The sequence below is a fragment of the Aquarana catesbeiana genome, linkage group LG07, assembly GCF_042186555.1.
Source record: "Aquarana catesbeiana isolate 2022-GZ linkage group LG07, ASM4218655v1, whole genome shotgun sequence".
In the NCBI taxonomy this organism is placed as follows: Eukaryota; Metazoa; Chordata; class Amphibia; order Anura; family Ranidae; genus Aquarana; species Aquarana catesbeiana.
The window spans coordinates 219167795-219188943 of NC_133330.1; the positions used below are offsets into that span (position 1 = coordinate 219167795).

The following is a 21149-nucleotide window of genomic DNA, read 5'->3' on the forward strand; positions in this document are numbered from 1 at the left end:
TGACAGCGGAAAGCAGATGGTGAAAACAGGAGATGGGGGCCAGCAGCCACTGCATGCTCTGGCAGGCCAGATTCGGCCCACAGGCCTTGTGTTTGCCACCTGTGCCTTTTAGAACATGTCATGAGACAAATTTTCAGAATGGGTCTAATCTCCATTCGCATGTGAAGAATCTTGAGACTTAAAGCTTGGACAGCTCAAGCTCCCTGCACAAGGCGCTTTACACATAAGCTCTACCAAGGAAAGACGTCTTGTGAGGCACTTGACCCATTCATTAAAGAGGTCACAGGTGTGAAGGTTTTATACAGTGGAAGGTTCCAAGTCCAGCCTCCTCAGCAACACCTACGTCTTTTAAATGAATGAAGAGCACCTGTCCTCTCTATGCCACTTACAATTTCAAAACCTAAGTTTAACACTTTTGGCACAAGGCTTGGCCCAAAAAGGCCACCAATCCTTCCCCAAAGCCCTCTTCATAATTAAATGGCACCCTCACTCCTATGAGAGAAGGGATGTCTGCTAGTTTGCCTCTCTGTGGGTTACAGATGCCGCAGACCTGTTCCAGACTCTACCAACTTACCGCTTTCTTCTTTCAAATGAGCCAAAAAACTGCCCAAGGACAGTTAAATTTATAGAATGCCCTAAAACACCTGTTGCCTTTAGGAAGTGGTTGTGCCAGTATCTGCCACAAAACTGGTTCAAAGAATTCTACTTAAACCTGTTCACAGTACCAAAGCCCAATAGAGGTATTCGTCTGTCCTATTTTGAACTTAAAATCCATTAACAGATTGCTTCAAATTACAAGGTTTTGCATGGAATCTACAAGGTCAGTAATTGCGTCTCTGAGACGAGGGGAATTCATGGCATCCATGGTCATCCATGATGACTATTTGCATGCTTCCATTTACCCACCTCATCAGTGCTTTCTATGCTTCGCAGTGACCGAAAAACACTTCCAGTATGTTGCATTGCCTTTCGGCCTATCCTCTGCTGCCAGAATGTACCCAAAAGTCTTGGCACCCTCGTTTGCCCTTCTCAGAACTCAAGATGTTCAAGACAGACTTTGTAGGTGACCTTCTCCTGAGGGATTTATCTCCCTTGCAGCTCTCAGAAAATGTCCAGAAGAAATTTTCAGGTGCTCCAGGTTTTTAGCTGGGTGATAAATGTGTGCAAGTCTACTCTCCAGTCTTTCCTTCGCTTCAAATACTTGGAACTGCTCCTAAACGCATCCCAAGCAAACGTCTTTCTTCCAGAAATGGCCTCTTCATCAAGATGTGTTCAGTCTGATATACCAAAGATGGAGGTTTACAGATGTGGACAGCCTGGCCTCCAGATTCAACAGCAAGCTACCTCTGTTTATTGCTAGAACCAGGTATCCTCTAGACTTGGCCTCGAGTGTCCTGTTAATCCCCAAGTTTTAGTTTAGGATTATCTGTGCCTTCGCTCCAGTGCAAATTCTGCCTCATCTGTTCCACAAAATAAAGCAAAGAGACAAGAGCCAATTCTAATTGTGCCAAATTGGCCCAAAAGAACCAGACGAGGTGTGCCCACCATCATGGTTGAAGATTGGGCCTTCTGGTGCTGCATTTATGGACCGAGTGCCTCTGGTGTTAGTGGAGCAGTGACGGTGTTCCCGGTGATATAAAGCAAATTGAGCACTTTCTCTTGTGGCTTGACATATGGGAATGGCTGAGCTCAGAAGGGGCAATGTCATCACACCCATCTGTTCATACTCAGGTGTCGTTTGACTGGTTGCAGTATACATGCATTGTGAATTCCTGAGTCTTGCACTGATTGCACCAAGCTAGAAATGGTGCTCTGGTCCAAAGACATTCTACCTTCAGCCCATTGCAGCTGCCGCTACAGCAAATATTGTTTACTGGGGTGACTTGCAACATGTCTGGAATTGGCCGACACTCCTCTTAGCTGAGTGGTCTCTCCTCTCTGGGTTCAGAGGCCTTTTAACCCTCAGGAAACAATGGCCTTGTGCAGGCAGAGAGGTGAGAAAAAGGATGATTGGGTGGGGCTCCCAAATTCCTCAGTCAGGTAGGAAGGACACCCTGCAAAGTCTATCCTGCAATTGCTCTCCAAATGGTCAGATCATTGCCTTTATCTAGTATTGTCACTGTTTCAGGGGCACAATCCTCCACTTGGTGACAAGTGAGGAATTTTCTGGAGCTTTATCTGGGCTGCATGATCAGTTCTTAGGCTTCAAGCACCTGGGATGCAATCTTGGGCATTCTCCAATTTTCTCTTCTTTTGAGGAAAGTTGAGGTGTCAGAGGAAACGCTTTATGATAAGGAAGAGGTAGGAGCTGTTGAGAATCCTCTGTAGACAAGTCCTTCTAGAGGAAATCTCTGGGTCCAACTGTCTTAGACACACAAGAACACAGTGGACTTCTTGGTGAATGTGGTGTGCTCTAGGGCGAAGTTGCCACTTTTGGAATCCTCTTCCCCTAAAGTCAGTGGTTTTGGGTCCTGGTAGCCACCAAAACTGTATTTTCCAATGCACCTTCGCAGGGTGCAGGAAGTGATGTATGTAGGTTTGGTTTACCCTGTGATGTTCTCACCAGCAAAGCATTTTTCTCACCAGTAACCTATGCAGGGGAAGTTCTACGAAAAATTAGGTTCTCTTGACCCAGTGGATAAGATCCCAGGCTTTAAAGATAGCATGGATAAGAGGCCCTTCTTAAGGTGTCCTTTTTCTCTGGTAGGAGCAGCCTGTAGCCTCGCCAACATTTTCTGCGATTTGTAGTGCAGGATCGCCAGTATCTTTTCGTGGTGTTGCCTTTCAGCATGTTGTTGAGAACCTAGATTATCCCTGTTGTGCAGTACTTGGACAATCTGCTTCTCGGGATATGAACCATGAGATGTTGGCCTTGGTCCTGATGCAATGCTGAGAGTACCTAAGCTTGGTACTGAACATGGCATAGGCGAAAGTACTGCTTCCACAAGTTAAAAGCCTGTCTCTTGGAGCCCAGATGGCGTCCCTGAGGATGTTGGAAAGTTCCTCAATTCGGACATGCATGAAGGTGCTGAAGAAGATGGTTGCTGCCATTGATGTCGTCCCCTATGCACAGTTTCACTCCAGAGCTCTGCAGCTCAAAATCAGTCTCAGACAAATTTCAGGGGTCCTCTGATCTGCCAAAGCATCTGATTCCCAATACTGGATTGGCTCAGGAATGGTGGATATCCATGCTAATGCTGGATACCGGCAAGTCTTCTTTTAATTTAACTGGAAGGTCTTAAAAATGTCAGCTGGGGAAGTGTTCTGGCAAATATTAAGGTTCAGGGAACGTGATCATCAGAGGAGTGGAAGTTGCTGATCAGTATTCTGCAACTTTGGTCATTTTGGCTGGCTCTCCAACACTGGTTTATCCACCTTCAGGGTACAGCCGTACAATGCCACATTTGGTGGCATATCTTAACCATAAAACATCAAGAAGTTGCACTGCCCAGGAAGACCTTCTCATGTCTTGGGTAGAATTTCACATTCCGGTCATCACTTGGATACATTTGCAGAGATTGTCTGTGCCTGAAGACACTAGATGTAGATCTCTTGGCATATAGATTCAGCCGCACACTGGACAGCTTTGTGTTTCGAACCAGGTGATCCTGTTTGCACTGGCTTGGCCAAGAAGAATGTAGTATGTTGACATTGTGAATCTCTTGGCAAACAACCTGTGACCTCATCCTGATCGACAAGATTTGCTGTCAACATTGGCCTATCTCTCATTCTTCAGGGTGGCTGGCTTTGATTCCATCATTGTTAATTCCCAAGTCATGAGGGATAGGGGTGTTTCTATTTCTTTCATTTCTAACCTCTTGAAGGCAAGAAAGACGACCTCCAGGATGGTGAACCTTTATACATGGACAGTCTACAGTATTTTCAGTTTTAAATGTATTGTATTATCCACAAGTTAAATACATCAGACTGTCACTCTACAACAGGTGCAGGCAACCTTTTGAGCACAGTGTGCCAAAAAATGTTTTCAAAGAAATTGAGCGTGCCAATTTTATGACAAAAAAATGTCAACTTCACACTTTCAATCACAAAAAGGATTTTTTATAAAGTAAATGCTTTAAACTACTTGAGTAGTAGTGAGAAATTGCCATCCTGCACTCTCACTCCTCAGACCAGCCCCAATTCCTGCACCTTCACACCTCTGATCAGCCCCAATTCATGCACCTTCACACCTCGGATCAGCTCCAATTCCTGCACTTTCACACCTCAGATCAGCCCCAATTCCTGCACCTTCACACCTCTGATCAGCCCCAATTCATGCACCTTCACACCTCAGATCAGCTCCAATTCCTGCACCTTCACACCTCAGATCAGCTCCAATTCCTGCACCTTCACACCTCAGATCAGCTCCAATTCACCTGCTCACCTGTCCCACCACTGTACCCCCCTGCTCTTCTGTCCCACCACTGTGATCCCCCCTGCTCATCTGCCCCACCAATTCACCTCCTTTCTTATCTGGCCCACTACTGTAACCCCCTGCTCATCTACCCACCGATGTACTCCTCCTCATCTGCCCCACCACTGTAACCCCCTGCACATCTGCCCCACCACTGTAATCTCCTGCACATCTGCCCCACCACTGTAACCCCCTGCACATCTGCCCCACCACTGTACTACCCTGCACATCTGCCCCACCACTGTACTACCCTGCACTTCTGCCCCACCACTGTACTATCCTGCACATCTGTCCCACCATTGTGCTCCCCTGCTCATCTGTCCCACCATTGTGCTCCCCTGCTCATCTGTTCCACCACTGTACCTCCCTGCACATCTGCTCCACCGCCGTACCCCCATGCTCTTCTGTCTCACCACTCAACCATCTTCTCATCTGTCCTTACACTGAACTTATCTGCTCATCTGCCCCACCACTGTTACCCCCTTTCTCATCTGCCTCACCACTGTACCTCCTGCACATCTGTCCCACCTCTGTTCCCCCTGCTCTTCTGCCCCACCACTGTAACCCCCTGCTCATGTGTTTCACCAATGTACCTCCTTTCTCCTCTACACCCCTCTGCACATCTGCCCCACTTCTATAGCCCCCTGCTCCTCTGCCCCACTGCTGTAACCCCCTACTCATCTGCCCCACCACTGTACTACCCTGCACATCTGCCCCACCGCTGTACTACCCTGCACATCTGTCCCACCATTGTGCTCCCCTGCTCATCTGTCCCACCATTGTGCTCCCCTGCTTAACTGTCCCACCATTGTAACCCCCTGCACATCTGCCCCACCACTGTAACCCCCTGCACATCTGCCCCACCGCTGTACTACCCTGCACATCTGTCCCACCATTGTGCTCCCCTGCTCATCTGTCCCACTATTGTGCTCCCCTGCTTATCTGTCCCACCACTGTAACCCCCTGCACATCTGCCCCACCACTGTAACCCCCTGCACATCTGCCCCACCACTGTAACCCCCTGCACATCTGCCCCACCACTGTAACCCCCTGCACATCTGCCCCACCACTGTAACCCCCTGCACATCTGCCCCACCACTGTAACCCCCTGCACATCTGCCCCACCACTGTAACCCCCTGCTCATCTGCCCCACCACTGTACCTTCCTGCACATCTGCTCCACTGCCGTACCCCCATGCTCTTCTGTCTCACCACTCAACCATCTTCTCATCTGTCCTTACACTGAACTTATCTGCTCATCTGCCCCACCACTGTTACCCCCTTTCTCATCTGCCCCACCACTGTACCTCCTGCACATCTGTCCCACCTCTGTTTCTCCTGCTCTTCTGCCCCACCACTGTAACCCCCTGCTCATGTGTTTCACCGATGTACCTCCTTTATCCTCTACACCCCTCTGCACATCTGCTCCACTTCTGTAGCCCCCTGCTCCTCTGCCCCACTGCTGTAACCCCCTACTCATCTGTCCCACCAATGTACCTCCTTTCTCCTATTCTCCACCACTGTACCCCCTCTACATCTACCTCACCTCTGTACCCCCTGCCAACCATTGTAACACCCTGCTTATCTGTCAACCAATGCACTTCCTTTCACATCTGCCCCACTGCAACAGTGAACCCCCCCTGCTCATCTTTCCCACCACTATTACCCCCTGCTCATCTGCCCCATCACTGTACCCCCCTGCTTTTCTTTCTCACTGCTGAACCCCCTTCTCATCTCTCCCACCACTGTAACCCCCGCACATCTGCCCCACCACTGTAACTCCCTGCTCATCTGCCCCACCACTGTAACTCCCTGCTCATCTGCCCCACCACTGTAACCCCCCTGCTCATCTGCCCCACCACTGTAACCCCCCTGCTCATCTTCCCCACCACTGTACCTCCCTGCACATCTGCTTCACCGCTGTATCCCCATGCTCTTCTGTCTCACTACTGAATCATCTTCTCATCTGTCCTAACACTGAACCCATCTGCTCCACCACAGTAACCGGCTTTCTCATCTGCCCCGCCAATGTACCTCCTGCACATCTGTCTTTCCTCTGTTCCCCCTGCTCTCCTGCCAACCCCTGTAACCCCCTGCTCATCTGTCCCACCAATATACCTCCTTTCACATCTGCACCACTGCTCTACCCCCTGCTTTTCTGTCCTGTCCCATCACTGAACCCCCTTCTCATCTGGCCCAACAGTGCTGACCGCCGCCCCCCCCCCCCCCCCCCGCTCTACTGTCCCACCTCTGTAACCCCCTTCTCATCTGGCCCAGCACTGAACCCCCCTGCTCATCTGACTCATCACTGTACCCCCCTGCTCATCTGACTCATCACTGTACCCCCCTGCTCATCTGACTCATCACTGTACCCCCCTGCTCATCTGACTCATCACTGTACCCCCCTGCTATTCTGTCCCACTGCTGAACCCCCTTCTCATCCCTTCCACTACTGTACCTCCCTGCACATCTGCCCCACCGCTGTATCCTCCTGTTCATCTTTTCCACCACTGTTCCCTCTCTCATCTATGATATGTGTGATATGCAGAGTGGTGAAAGGAAGCAGAGATGAGACACATCTACCCGTCCTTGCACACTCATCCTGCTGATCCACCTCTTGCATCCAGTCCACGTGCTTGTATGTGATATCACAAACAAGCACCTGGAATGGATGTGCAATGATGAGCTCAGGTCAGGGTCATTTTCTGAAAGCAGTAGGCCTGTGAGCAGGATCATAAGTTAGGTCATTGCAGCTGAGGAAAAGTGTGGCGCGAAGTGCCGTAGAAAAAGTTGGGTGTAATTGTCATTGCGCTGAATACTGGCTGTGGCTTAAAGGGACACAGAGTGCAAGGGTTCAGTAGTAAGTGACGCAAAGGTTCAGAAATAGTTTCGACACAATTCCCAGGAGCTCAACAGTAATTCCATAAACTGTCACCTGATTGTGGTTTTTTCAATCACAGTGAAATCCCTTCTTTCTGTGGTAGTGGCAACCAAGCAAGTCATCCTCCTCCAGATGCTGGACGGGGCTAGCAGGACTGTGATTGGCTTCAGCAGTGGCCAACAACAGTCCTCCTCCTGGAAACAGGGATTGCCCCCCCTTCTAGCAGAGCTGCACCCAATCTCTTCCCCATCACAAAAGTCGACGATCGCAGCTACAGCAAAGTTAGAGAACCAAACCATGTTTCCCATCTTTTACCATGCGTGGGGGTACAGTGCCCCCCTTCTCAGTGCAGGTGAGGCATGGGGAATTGTGAGATTGGAATGCATTAGTGCAGGGATCCTAAAACTACGGCCCTCCAGCTGTTGCGGAACTACACATCCATGAGGCATTGTAAAACTCTGACATTCACAGACATGGCTAGGCATGATGGGAATTGTAGTTCTTGAAGAACTGGAGGGCCATAGTTTGAAGACCCTTGCATTAGTGTCTCATGGACACTTCCCTGTGCTGCTCTGCTGATGGGGAGGGAGTCGAGTGCCAGAAAAAGAGGCTTTGAGTGCCGCTGTCGGCACCAGTGCCGGGGGTTGCCTACCCCTGCTCTACAACATGAACAGCAGACAGCATGATGGTTTAACCCAGCATTACAGTACTAAAATATGATCTAGTCTTAAAAGCCCAGTTCACCTATTGATTCCTATGTACTAATGTCTCATACACATCAATATGACCTACCAGTACTGCAGCAGCAACACGCTATTCAAATACGAAATATTAGTATGCAAGTGTGGGCAACCCAGTACTGTCTTTTTACCATCGGGTGTATGCAACGCTTTCATCAGTGAAAGTAAGCACCTTGGGTTGGTGGGTGGGGGGCTAGGTAGTAAACTTGTACTTTTAATATAATGATTTTAAAAATGTGCTCTGCTAAATTAACTAACATATTTATATTATTTTCCTGCATCCAGGGCTTGCTATATGAAACTTCCTGCCCAGGCAGTGCCTTCTTCACTAGCTTTCGTGAAACCAGTAGAGGTAATGATACAGATAATGCTAAATAGAAAAGCCAGACCATATCTTCTTTCTCTTAACAGTTCTTAAACTTTGTTCTCAGGTTCGATGGTCAAATGAAGTGATGAAAATTTTTCAGCAATACTGCACACGTGGTCCTTTAGTGGGCATTGTTCTACAGTACGTATTAGGCCGGCTCCATTTGTATCTTTGTGATACCTCAACTGATGAAGATGTTTATCTGCACCAGTTACTGTTAAATCGTGGCCTTGCCAGCATGGTCCAAGACCCTGAATACTACCAGGCAAGTAAAGTAAGCAGAAATGAAAAAAACTTGTGATTATCTTCCCACCCATCTCAGGAACAATTTTAGTAAAGTAAGTACTATAAAGCTGAGTTAGAAGAATTCTCTGGAAAATTAAATAGAGATACTGGCCATAACAGCCAGTCACATCAGCAGGAATTTGTACAGTTGACCCTGACAGTGGTGTGTTCTGCAATTCTAATCATTCTGTTAAGCTGGCCATACATGGATCTAAATTCAGCCAGTTCAGCAGCAATTTTGATCCATGTATGTGCTAGCTGGTTGTATACGCGTGTACAATCAACCTGTCGGGTTTTCCCCAAACGATCAGTGCCGCCAGCTATGCCAACAGCACAGATCATCATGTAGCGCCCTGGGGTTTTGTCAGGGAGCTCCTCACCAAATTCCTTGTCAGGGGTAGCTCCTGTAGATAGTAGAGATCCATTGATTTCTCCTTTAAAGGGTTTGTTAACCCATATATATATATATATATATATATATATATATATATATATATACTATGCCAGCCCCTCTATTAAAGGCTGACATAGCGCACTATGTCTCTCTTTTTTTTTTTAAAGGGTTTTTATTTGCCAAATGCACATGCAAGTCATTTACTGCAGTAAACAGGCTGCAGAATAACATATGCAGTGTATATAATATAACAAAGGTTCAAGATTATTTTCAATCCCTATGGTATCATTCAATTGTAAAATCAGCTTTGTTTTTCTTTGAATCAAACCAACCGTCCTACCATGTGCTTTATATTCGCAAACAGATATATATTTACTATATTTCAATATCAAATTAACAAACTGCAGATAATCTTCTCCAGAAAACTAAAACTAATGTGCTGTGTGTTGTTCTCCATCTATTACCATGATCTTGCAGTTATTTTGTTCAAAATATATCAGTTCCCCCCAATATTGTCATTCCAGAGTTTACTTAAGTGTCAGATTGCACAGTTTCTTTGAATTGATCCATGTTCCCCAAACTTTGTTAGATTTCTTAGGACAACCCCTTGACTCGTAAGTCATTTAATATAGTGTGACATTGGTATTAACTAGCCTTTTCAGGCGGTTAACGTGAGAAAGTCTCTCTTAATCCAATTGAGAACAATCAACTTTCTGACCTAGTAGAAGAGTAATTTCAGGAGTGTGTTCATGTTATTACTCATAACTTCATCTTCTATGATACCCAGTAGACCTAGTAACGGACTACAAATGTTTGGCAGATCAAATGTATCCGCAATGAATTGCGTCACTTGTGACCATAATGGACGTACTCTATTACAGTTTCAGACCATATGAAGGAATGAGCCCTCTGCTGCTAGGCACTTATGACATGTAGGGTTGTTTTTTCGCCCCATTTTATATAATCTCGTCAGAGTGTAATACATTTGGTGTAGATATCTGAGTTGTATCAGTTTGTCTCTAGCTGATAGGACTGTGGGCATGTATGAGGTCAGTACTTCCTCCCACTGTTCCTCTGTAATGTCCGGAATAATAGCTACCCATCGATCCTTAACCTTTTTTTCTTTTGGTGTTATTTTGTCCGTAAGTGTGTTGTAGTAGGTAGAAATCAGTTTAGTATGTTAGGGGTCAGCGAGGAGTTTTTTCAATTTAGAGTTCTCAAGAGAGACTGCTCCCGTCCCAAATTGAGCATGGGCAGCGTGCATTAATCTAGTGAACTGAAATGCCCAAGAGTCTGGGATATCTAGCTCCCTCTTTATTTGTGCGAATGATTTCAGTTTACCATTGTCAAACAGTTTGTGAAGGTACATTGGTCCAAATTTAGCCCACCTATATCCATCCTCCAAGTGGAAAAACTCCTTTAGGCATGGGTTGTACCATAGTGGGGCATTTGGTGATAGATGGAGAGGGCTATCAGCTATGTATTTCAAACAGATCCCCAGTGCTTTTTGCAGTTTTAAGCATGTCCCTACCGTCTGCTGTGGGGACTTCTCTTCTAAAGAAGAAATTTAGTAGTGTTTCATATGAGGTTACCACAGCTGCTATAACCGCAGTTGCGGCATTATTCAACTGTGGAAACATTCTCCATTTTAAACAAATTAGCTCTACCCGTTAGTGTGAGTGGTAGATCCTTCCATTTTTGTATCCTATCATGGAATGCTCTAATTATTGGCCATAGATTTGTCTCAGTGAAGGAATTCACTGGCAGCTCAATCATTATCCCTAAGTATTTAAATTGTGTCAAGACGGCCAAAGGGCATTGAGCGGGCAAGTTCAAATTCAACTGCGGATCCAGAGGAAAGAGAGCCGACTTGGTCCAGTTAATTCTGAAACCAGAAAAATCTCCAAATTCCTGGATCAATGAGACTGCTGCTGATAGAGACTCAGTAGAGTCACCCAAGTACAGGAGCATATCGTCCACGTATAAGGATACACGTTCCTCTAGGTCCCCAACCGAAAGTCCCTTAATGGTTTTGTGGGTCCTAATTTTAGCCACTAGTGGCTCTATGGCCAGAGCGAACAAGAGAGGGGATAAAGGACACCCCTGCCTCGTTCCTCTATGTATCTTGAAAGTGTTCGATATAAGTCCATTTACTCTAATACACGCCTGTGGGTTCGTGTACAAGAGCTTTACCCAAGACACAAAGCGTGGCCCAAAGCCCATCTTACTGAGGAGAGAGAAAAGATAGTCCCATTCCACTGAATCAAACACTTTTTTTGTGTCTAATGATGCAATTGCCCTTTTGCCTGTGTTTATGTGTTCGATCTGCAAATTGACATATACAGTGGGGACGGAAAGTATTCAGACCCCCTTAAATTTTTCACTCTTTGTTATATTGCAGCCATTTGCTAAAATCATTTAAGTTCATTTTTTTCCTCATTAATGTACACACAGCACCCCGTATGGACAGAAAAACACAGAGTTGTTAACATTTTTGCAGATTTATTAAAAAAGTAAAACTGAAATATCCCATGGTCCTAAGTATTCAGACCCTTTGCTGTTACACTCATATATTTAACTCAGGTGCTGTCCATTTCTTCTGATCATCCTTGAGATGGTTCTACACCTTCATTTGAGTCCAACTGTGTTTGATTATACTGATTGGACTTGATTAGGAAAGCCACACACCTGTCTATATAAGACCTTACAGCTCACAGTGCATGTCAGAGCAAATGAAAATCATGAGGTCAAAGGAACTGCCTGAAGACAGAATTGTGGCAAGGCACAGATCTGGCCAAGGTTACAAAAAAAATTCTGCTGCACTTAAGGTTCCTAAGAGCACAGTGGCCTCCATAATCCTTAAATGAAGGACGTTTGGGACGACCAGAACTCTTCCTAGAGCTGGCGGTCTGGCCAAACAGAGCTATCGGGGGAGAAGAGCCTTGGTGAGAGAGGTAAAGAAGAACCCAAAGATCACTGTGGCTGAGCTCCAGAGATGCAGTCGGGAGATGGGAGAAAGTTGTAGAAAGTCAACCATCACTGCAGCCCTCCACCAGTCGGGGCTTTATGGCATAGTGGCCCGACGGAAGCCTCTCCTCAGTGCAAGACACATGAAAGCCTGCGTGAAGTTTGCTAAAAAAAACACCTAAAGGACTCCAAGATGGTGAGAAATAAGATTCTTTGGTCTGATGAGACCAAGATAGAACTTTTTGGCCTTAATTCTAAGCGGTATGTGTGGAAAAAACCAGGCACTGCTCATCACCTGTCCAATACAGTCCCAACAGTGAAGCATGGTGGTGGAAGCATCATGCTGTGGGGGTGTTTTTCAGCTGCAGGGACAGGACGACTGGTTGCAATCAAGGGAAAGATGAATGCGGCCAAGTACAGGGATATCCTGGACAAAAACCTTCTCCAGAGTGCTCAGGACCTCAGACCGGGCCGAAGGTTTACTTTCCAACAAGACAATGACCCTAAGCACACAGCTAAAATAACGAAGGAGTGGCTTCACAACAACTCCGTGACTGTTCTGGAATGGCCCAGCCAGAGCCCTGACTTAAACCCAATTGAGCATCTCTGGAGAGACCTAAAAATGGCTGTCCACCAACGTTTACCATCCAACCTGACTGAACTGGAGAGGATCTGCAAGGAGGAAGGGAAGAGGATCCCCAAATCCAGGTGTGAAAAACTTGTTGCATCTTTCCCAAAAAAACTCATGACTGTATTAGATCAAAAGGGTCTGAATATCTAGGATCATGTGATATTTCAGTTTTTCTTTTTTAATAAATCTGCAAAAATGTCAACAATTCTGTGTTTTTCTGTCAATATGGGGTGCTGTGTGTACATTAATGAGAAAAAAAATGAACTTAAATGATTTTAGCAAATGGCTGCAATATAACAAAGAGTGAAAAATTTTAGGGGGTCTGAATACTTTCCGTCCCCACTGTAATCTTCTAAGATTCATTTGGGTACAAGGCCTGGAATGAAGCCCGTTTGATCCGAGTTAATCAACTTAAGGATCACTGTCAATCTACCGCCCAACACTTTGGCCAATATCTTGACATCAGAGTTAATCAGAGATATCGGTCTATATGACTCACACTCTTGTTTGTTCTTTCCAGGTTTGGGGATTAGTACAATCAAGGCTTCCCTCATAGAGTCCGGAAGTATACCTTCTTTTTCGGCCGCTATAAAAACTTTTTGTAAGCATGGTGTCAGTTTCTCTTTATGTAGCTGATACCAGTCAGCTGGGTACCCGTCCAAACCCGGCGACTTGCCTGGCTTGAATGAGGGGAGAGCCTATTTCTTCTTGCGAAATGGAACCTTCCAGAGCTGCGCTATCCTTAGGACTCAGTGAGGGTAGATTTAGATCTGCCAGGTAGGAGGCCAATTCCTGTTCTGTATGACTGGTCTGGGTTTGGTAGAGGACCTCATAGAATTCCAAGAAAGTGTTCAGAATCCCATAAGAGTCACTCACCAAGTCGGCGTTGGGGCATCTGAGTTGCAACACAGAAATCAGAGTATAGAGTGGCTTAGCTAAAAAGGCCATCAAGCGGCCACTTTTATCCCCAAACTCAAAAAAAGATCTACTCTGCTGTAATTGTTTTTTTGCAGTACATTCAGTGAGAAGTATTTTGTAATGTCTAGTCTGGTCCTGCCATATGTTATAGTTATCAGGAGATGGGTCAAGAATATACAGTCCTTCAGCCTCTGTAGCCTTGAGTTCTGCAGTTTTTAGATCTGAGTTAAAGGCCTTTGAAAATTCCTTTGTTTCTTTGTTGAATACTCCTTTCATAGTCGCCTTAAAGGCTTCCCATTGATTGGAAACAGGTGTATCTGCTGCATCCTTCTCCCAGTAGTGATTGATTTCTGATTTGCGTTTGAAAGTAATGAATTCCTCTTGCAGCCAGTGCACATTCATACGCCAGTGCCGTCTACCCTGAGGAATATTGAGGTCCAATAAGACCTCCATAGGAGAATGATCCGACAGAGCTCATGGGAGGTATCGAACACTGGATTTGAGCTGCAGGCCATCTACAGAGGATAATAACAAGTCTATCCTAGACAGTGTCTTATGTGTCTCTGAGTGGCAGGAGTATTCTCTGACTCCAGGATTCCTTTGCCTCCATACATCTGTGAGAGCATAACCCTCCAGCCAGGAGGACAGATTATGACGGTCGTCGGAGGAACATCCATGCCTGTCAAGAGCCACATCCGAAACCGCAATAAAATCTTCCAGCAGCAGCAATGGGCCCTGAACAATCAAAACAGCATCTTTTAGTATAGTCTCTAAAACCTGAGATGACAATGGAGGTGGGAAATACACACAGACTAGCGTTAAACAGACATTAAACATCTTACAGACTAATATAGCATATCTACCATTAGGGTCTAATTTAACCTGTAATACATGGGCAGCTGCTTTTTTGGTGACCAGGATAGCCACCCCCCTTGAGTAGGTGGAGTAGTCGGCATGAATCGCCCTCATAATGTTAGCCCCTTTCAAAGCCATAACTTTAGATCCTTGCAGATATGTTTCCTGTAACAGGATAATATGGGGTTTGTACCTTTTAATAAAATCAAATATAAGGGATCTTTTCACTTTTGAGTTCATACCATGCACATTCCATGACATCAAGCTTATCCTATCCGCCATTCATACCTAGAGAGAATTAAAGCAATATATTTGGGGGAACAGCACATAAGCTATCATTAGACAATTTTACCCTGCTTAGATCAGACTAGAGAACACTCGTAGCACACAGCACATTGCGAAAAAAAAACATTGACCCCACCCTTCCCTCCCTGCACACAACCCCAACTATTTGTGTGCCTAAATCCCATAACCATAGAATATAAATGACCTCAGGGGGTCACAGGTCTTCAGTAAAAGAGCAAACGCATATTAACAAGCAGCATGTCCCGAAGGAGCCAGAGAGCAACCGGAACGATAGGGGCTCCTGTTCTTGTCCCTGTCAGGGGTGTACAAACTAGTCATCAAAGAAAAAAAAAGAATGTCCTTATCTTCTCCCCTTTGTCCTTCCCCTATTATCCAGGGGACAAATTATCTGCCAGTCAAACTGAGAGTCAACAGTACACCAAAGAAAGGGTAGAACAGGTTTAAATAGGAATCTCCAACAAACAGCACAGCAAAGAAAAAAGAAACAAAAAAAAATAAAAAGGTGATCCAGCTATTATATTTGTATGGGTTTTGTTCAAATGATATGCAGATCTGCGCAGGACAGGACGCAGGGTAATAGTAGTGTCAGAGCAGAGAAAAAAAATAATTACAAAAACACCTCAAAACAGCTTTCTCCATGGTAATATGTCTCACAGAAGCATGTGCGGCTTGTTTCAAATAGACAGAGAGGATGTTACAGTCCTTCAACGGTGTGCTGCAGGGCTTGAGCGCCCCCTCGCATCCAGCCAGCGTGAAGTTTCAGTAGGGGAATTGAACAATAAAACTTTGCCCTTATCCACCACTCTGTTTCGCTGGGTATAACATGCTGTATGGCATCTGTAAGTCTGAGTCTCTTTTTGACATGGACAAAGCTGGCTGTTTGTTTCTGCGTGGCAGCAGAGAAATCAGGATAAATAGAAATTCGATTGCCATTGTAATGTAGGTCTCCCATAGTGTGAGCTGCACATAGGATGCTTTCTCGGTTTCTAAAATGCAGGATATGGGCTATCATTGGGCGTGGGTGTGAGCCAGGAGGAGGAGGATTAGAAGGGATCCTATGCGCCCTTTCTATGTCGAACAAGCGTGAAAATGTGGTATCCGTCATGTTGTCCTTAAGCCAGAGTTCCAGAAAGTCTTCAGGCTGTCTACCTTCAGCTTTTTCAGGAAAACCTACGAAGCGAACATTGTTCCTTCTTTGTCTGTCTTCTATGTCTCCCAGCTTATCAGTATGAGCGTTCACCTCCCTGTGCATATCTTGCACCTTGTTTTCTAAAGGGCGAACTACATCCTCCAGGTCACTTATCTGCTGTTCAGCTTCTGTGGCCCTTTCTCTTATGGACTGCACATCTTGTTTTAAGAAAGACATTTCAGCCCTCATACCGTCGATGTGTTCAGTTAACATGGTTTGGCATGTGTGTATGGCTTCCATGATTTGCTTCAGTGCGGGTTCCCCTGTCTCCTCTGCTGGAGCCATTTCTCCCATGTCTTTGTAAGATAGCCTGTCCAGAGAATGGCCTTGCCTCATCCCTTTGTTTCTGGGTGGTAGCGGGCTTACCTTGCCAGAATGGGTGGGTGAGCAGTCCTCTCCACTCTGTGGGGAATTACCAGGGCTCCGCTCCGCTGCCTCGTGGTCAGCGCCATCTTGGGATCCCCATGCATAGCGGGATAAGCGGTCCGCAGCAGAATCCATGGGAGCCGGCCCGTATTTCACCATATCTTTTAGCTCCACTAGGTCCAGCGAGTATGAGCGTATCGGTGCTGCTCAAAATCCATGTCTCTGACACTCAGGATGAGGTAAGGATAGTTCGTTCTGCCCGGGGCTCTGTCTCAGTGCTGCTTACATGTCGGCCGCTGGCTCTGCCCCCTGCGCACTATGTCTTTAGTTTTACAATACGAGCAGAGGCAGATGACAGGGGGGAAGGAGGGGGTGAGGGGGGAGAGCAGAGAGGACAGTTTATGACGGATGGACGTACTTTGACCATGGTGATCAGGGCGGAGCTACCCTGGTTATCATGGATTATTTAGCGTGGGGATACAGGAAGTGCAATGTTCAGGTTTTTTTTCTTTTTTTTTTTTTTACAGTTTAGAGGGGGCAGATTACACAGCACAAGAGCTGTGCTGTGTAATCTGCTTTAAGGGACCAGAATCTACATTTTATTTTTTATTTTTTGGGTTAACAAACACTTTAAGTTTGGCCTTGTACTTTTCTCTTCTGCCACTAGGTGGACGGGCACTTGGTGGCATTAGATGTGAGAAGGACATTTCTAGGTCAAGTTATGGGTATATGGGATATCTCAGCCAATGGGCAGGAGTTTTCTTAAATCTCTTAGCCAGCTGGGAGAACCTATATATTCAGGGGGAGTCAGGTGATCTATGTTCTGTGACACCTGGACCGCTGTCGGGGTGGACATGTCGTACACCCTGGGCTGCTAGGCTGGAGATTGGGCCTATACCGGGGGAATCTGGCTGCCAGGCTTTGTGAGGGCCTATCCAGAAGTAAGAGGGCAGCACAAACAGCGGTTGTGTATAAGCATAAAAAGAAAGCCGGCCGGCTCCAGAACAGCCCGTAACTTCCAGGTACTCGAATAGCGGTGTCGTCGGGACGTAGCTGCTCCTCCCTACGCCGTTTCGTCACTACAGGACATGGTGACCACGTCCTGTAGTGACGAAACGGTGTAGGGAGGAGGAGCTACGTCCCGACGACACCGCTATTCGAGTACCCGGAAGTTACGGGCTGTTCTGGAGCCAGCCGGCTTTCTTTTTATGCTTATACACAACTGCTGTTTGTAAGTGCAATTTTTGGCTATATTTTACACAATAAATGTGAAGATTTTATGCTATGTGGAGCCTTTTATTTTTTTCACGCTGAAACATCCAATCCATCCTGTTGTGGTCGGTGGAGAGGGTTCCGGTGGACTGGATGACATCTAGTGCCTGTCTCACAGATCCCAAGCTGGGGTTACAGCCATCCGCCCAGTGAGGTCTCCTATAATTAAGGGACCAACTTTCTCTGGTAAGAGGCAGCAGTTTTTGAAGGTGGAGGTTTCGTCTACGCACCCCATTCACTGCCGCAAGATTTCACCTGGCACTTGGGGATATCTTCCTTTTTTTTGGTCCTTCTTTTTGGTTTTTAAGTTTTGGCTTTCGTTTTGTGCTACACACAATGTATGGACTTTATTTATTAGTGTTCATTTTGCATAGATTATGGACATTATCTGCGCCTTACTAGATCTGTTTATAATATCTATTCACTTTGCATATTGATTATTGCTATATTTCTTCATGGTGTTTTAAGGCACGTACCCGTTGCCGTTATCATATCACATTATTGTTCACTCTATATAGTTATATGGACACTGTGTTTTATAAATTTGTTTCAATATTGTTTCATTATATTATCACTATATTATTTTGCACAGTGATCATCTCTTGTATTTATATTCCTCTATGAGGTTTTAAGGCACTTATATAAGAATAGTGGCAGGCAGGGATCCAACCCGTACTACTATTGCATTGGAGTGATGAGTTGAGATACCATCGCCATTGATGCTATTTCAGACGATGCTGTTTAGAGTCTGGATGAGACTTTTTCTGACGGAAATTCCGCTCATGTGTACGCTGCATTAGGGGATAAAAAAAAAGGAAGAAGAACAGAAACTTGCGGCCTATGCCGATGACTTAATTTTCTTTGTAACCTCCCCAGCCACATCCCTTCCATCCTTGTTGATGGAGCTACGCGAGTATGGGAAATATCTAACTTTAAAGTAAACTACGGGAAATCGGAAGCATTGGGGATAGAAATAAATACGCCCCTTCTACAGTTGGTAACCACACAATTTGATTTTAGATGGACTAATTCGTATACAAGTTATCTAGGGACGAAAATATCAAAGAATTTAAATGAGTTATTTGGGCTTAACTACATACCAATAGCAAGACAGATTAAACTTGATCTCCTGAGATGGGACAAAGATTTTTTTCATGGTTCGGGAGAACAAATTATTAAGATGAATGTGATGCCAAGACTTCTGTATTTAATACAGACCCTGCCAATTAAGATTTCTCCAAGTTTCATAAAAGATCACAGATCAAGATTTTTGAGGTTTATTTGGGCCGGGAAGCCAGCAAGAGTACACAGAACTATATTATCACTTCCTAAAGAAAAAGGAGGGATAGGGTTTCCAGATCCAATAAGATACCAGGAAGCCTCACACTTAGCCAGAGTGATGGAGTGGTGTGGGCTTAAAAATAAGAAGCCCTGCATACAGATAGAACAGACATCAATAGATATTGCATTGGAAGGTCTAGTATGGATACCAGAAGCTGAGGTGCCAGCAAAAGTGAGGAAACATCCAACAATAGGTGCTACTTTGCGGACGATTAAAAAGATATTTAAAAAAACGCCTATCTCGACAAACCCTAGTCCGTTGCTCCCAATCCTGGGTACGCCGGCGTTTCAGCTGGGAATGACGGACCCTAGGTTTGGAGCAATATGACGTAGAGGCTTCAGCAGGATCATTCACTTTTCAGTGGATAATCGTCTAATGTCAAAAAAAGAGATTGAAAGAGAAATAGCACCTGAATTAGATTTTTTTAGAATGATGCAGCTAGAAGCCTTTATCAGATCTAAATCAAATATATATATGCAGAAGTGAGAGCACTGACTGCGTTTGAGGATACATGCTTGAAGGGAGAGTCAAACACTCGTCTTATTTTTACACTACATTAACAGGAGTAGAGACATCTCAGGAACTTACTTTCCTCCAAGCGTGGGAGAGAGATCTAGAGATGTCATTCTCCCAAGAACAGAATGGCAGGATTTTGCTATTTAATCAAAAGGCATCAGTAGCAAGTAGATATCAAGAGGGTACGATTTTACATATTTTATGGGAATGTACAAGAATTAGAGAGTTCTGGGAAATGGTTGCTGAAACTATTAAAACAATAACAGGAATTTCCCTTGGAGATAGACCGGCAACTTTTTTGCTGCTGGATATCCCTATATCAGTGGAAAAATGTAAAAATTCTCTGTTGAGACATCTTTTAATGGCAGCTAGGGCATGTATCCCTGTGCCATGGAAAAAAGGCAACCCTCCAACTAGGGCACAATGGCTTGCTAGAATTGCAGAAATCCAACAAATGGAAAATCTTACTTTGGCAATGAAAGATCAAGATGAGAGATACCGAAAGACATGGGCCCCGTGTTTGGCGTACAGGGAAAGACTAGAATGTCATAGAAAATCTGTTAATGAGAATAGAGGGCGGAGGTGTCTGGTGGAGAGTGGAAGAGAGGGGAGATGTAGGGAGGGGGGGGGTTACAAACCCTCTGCCCTCCCTTATTCCCAATTTTTTAATTTATTTTTTTGTTTTTTTGGGCTGGGGGGGGGGGGGGACGAAAATTTTTGACAGGGGAGGGGGGTAAAAGTAGAATAAGGGAAATCACAAGGAATTATAGAGCCAATCAAAGGTAATGTAAGATATACAGATGGATAGAAGTACAGATGTATTAAGAAGACACTGTATGACTGTAATGAACTGTATTGTGAAACCTATAAAAAAAATAAAGAGTTTACAAAAAAAGGTCCGACAGCCATTGCAGCTACATAGTTACATAGTTAGGTTGAAAAAAGACACAAGTCCATCCAGTTCAACCTTAAAAACAATAAATAAAATAAAAATCGTACAATCCAATATATCCAATTTTATACCCACAGTTGATCCAGAGGAAGGCAAAAAACCCCAGCAGAGCATGCTCCAATTTGCTACAGGAAAAAAATTCCTTTCTGATCCCCCAAGAGGCAGTCGGATTTTCCCTGGATCAACTTTACCTATAAATGTTAGTACCCAGTTATATTATGCACATTTAGGAAAGTATCCAGACCTTTTTTTAAAGCAATCTAGCTGGCCAGAACCACCTCTGGCGGGAGTCTATTCCACATTTTCACGGCTCTTACTGTGAAGAAACCTTTCCGTATTTGGAGATGAAATCTCTTTTCCTCTAGACATAAAGAGTGCCCCCGTGTCCTCTGGGTTGACCGTAAAGAGAATAACTCAACAAGTTCACTATATGGACCCCTTATATATTTGAACATGTTGATCATATCCCCTCTTATTCTCCTCTTCTCAAGAGTGAATAAATTCAGTTCCTCTAATCTTTCCTCATAGCTGAGCTCCTCCATGCCTCTTATCAGTTTGGCTGCCCTTCTCAGCACTTTCTACAGTTCCCCGATATCCTTTTTGAGAACTGGTGCCCAAAACTGAACTGCATATATCAGATGAGGTCTTACTAATGATTTCAGCAGGGGCAAAATTATCTCTCTCTCTCTCTCTCTCTCTCTGGAGTCCATGCCTCTCTTAATACAAGAAAGGACTTTGCTCGTTTTGGAAACCA

General features: G+C 45.1%; 1 protein-coding gene across 2 annotated transcripts in view; it reads left to right on the forward strand.

Moving 5' to 3' along the window:
• TDRD5 (tudor domain containing 5) overlaps positions 1-21149 on the forward strand; it is a 436549-nt gene that overhangs the window by 206615 nt on the left and 208785 nt on the right. For both annotated transcript variants that reach the window (XM_073593060.1, XM_073593059.1), the window contains 2 exons: positions 8321-8387; positions 8467-8667. In XM_073593060.1, coding sequence (XP_073449161.1) covers positions 8321-8387; positions 8467-8667 — 268 coding nt within the window. The remainder of the gene's footprint in view (positions 1-8320; positions 8388-8466; positions 8668-21149) is intronic.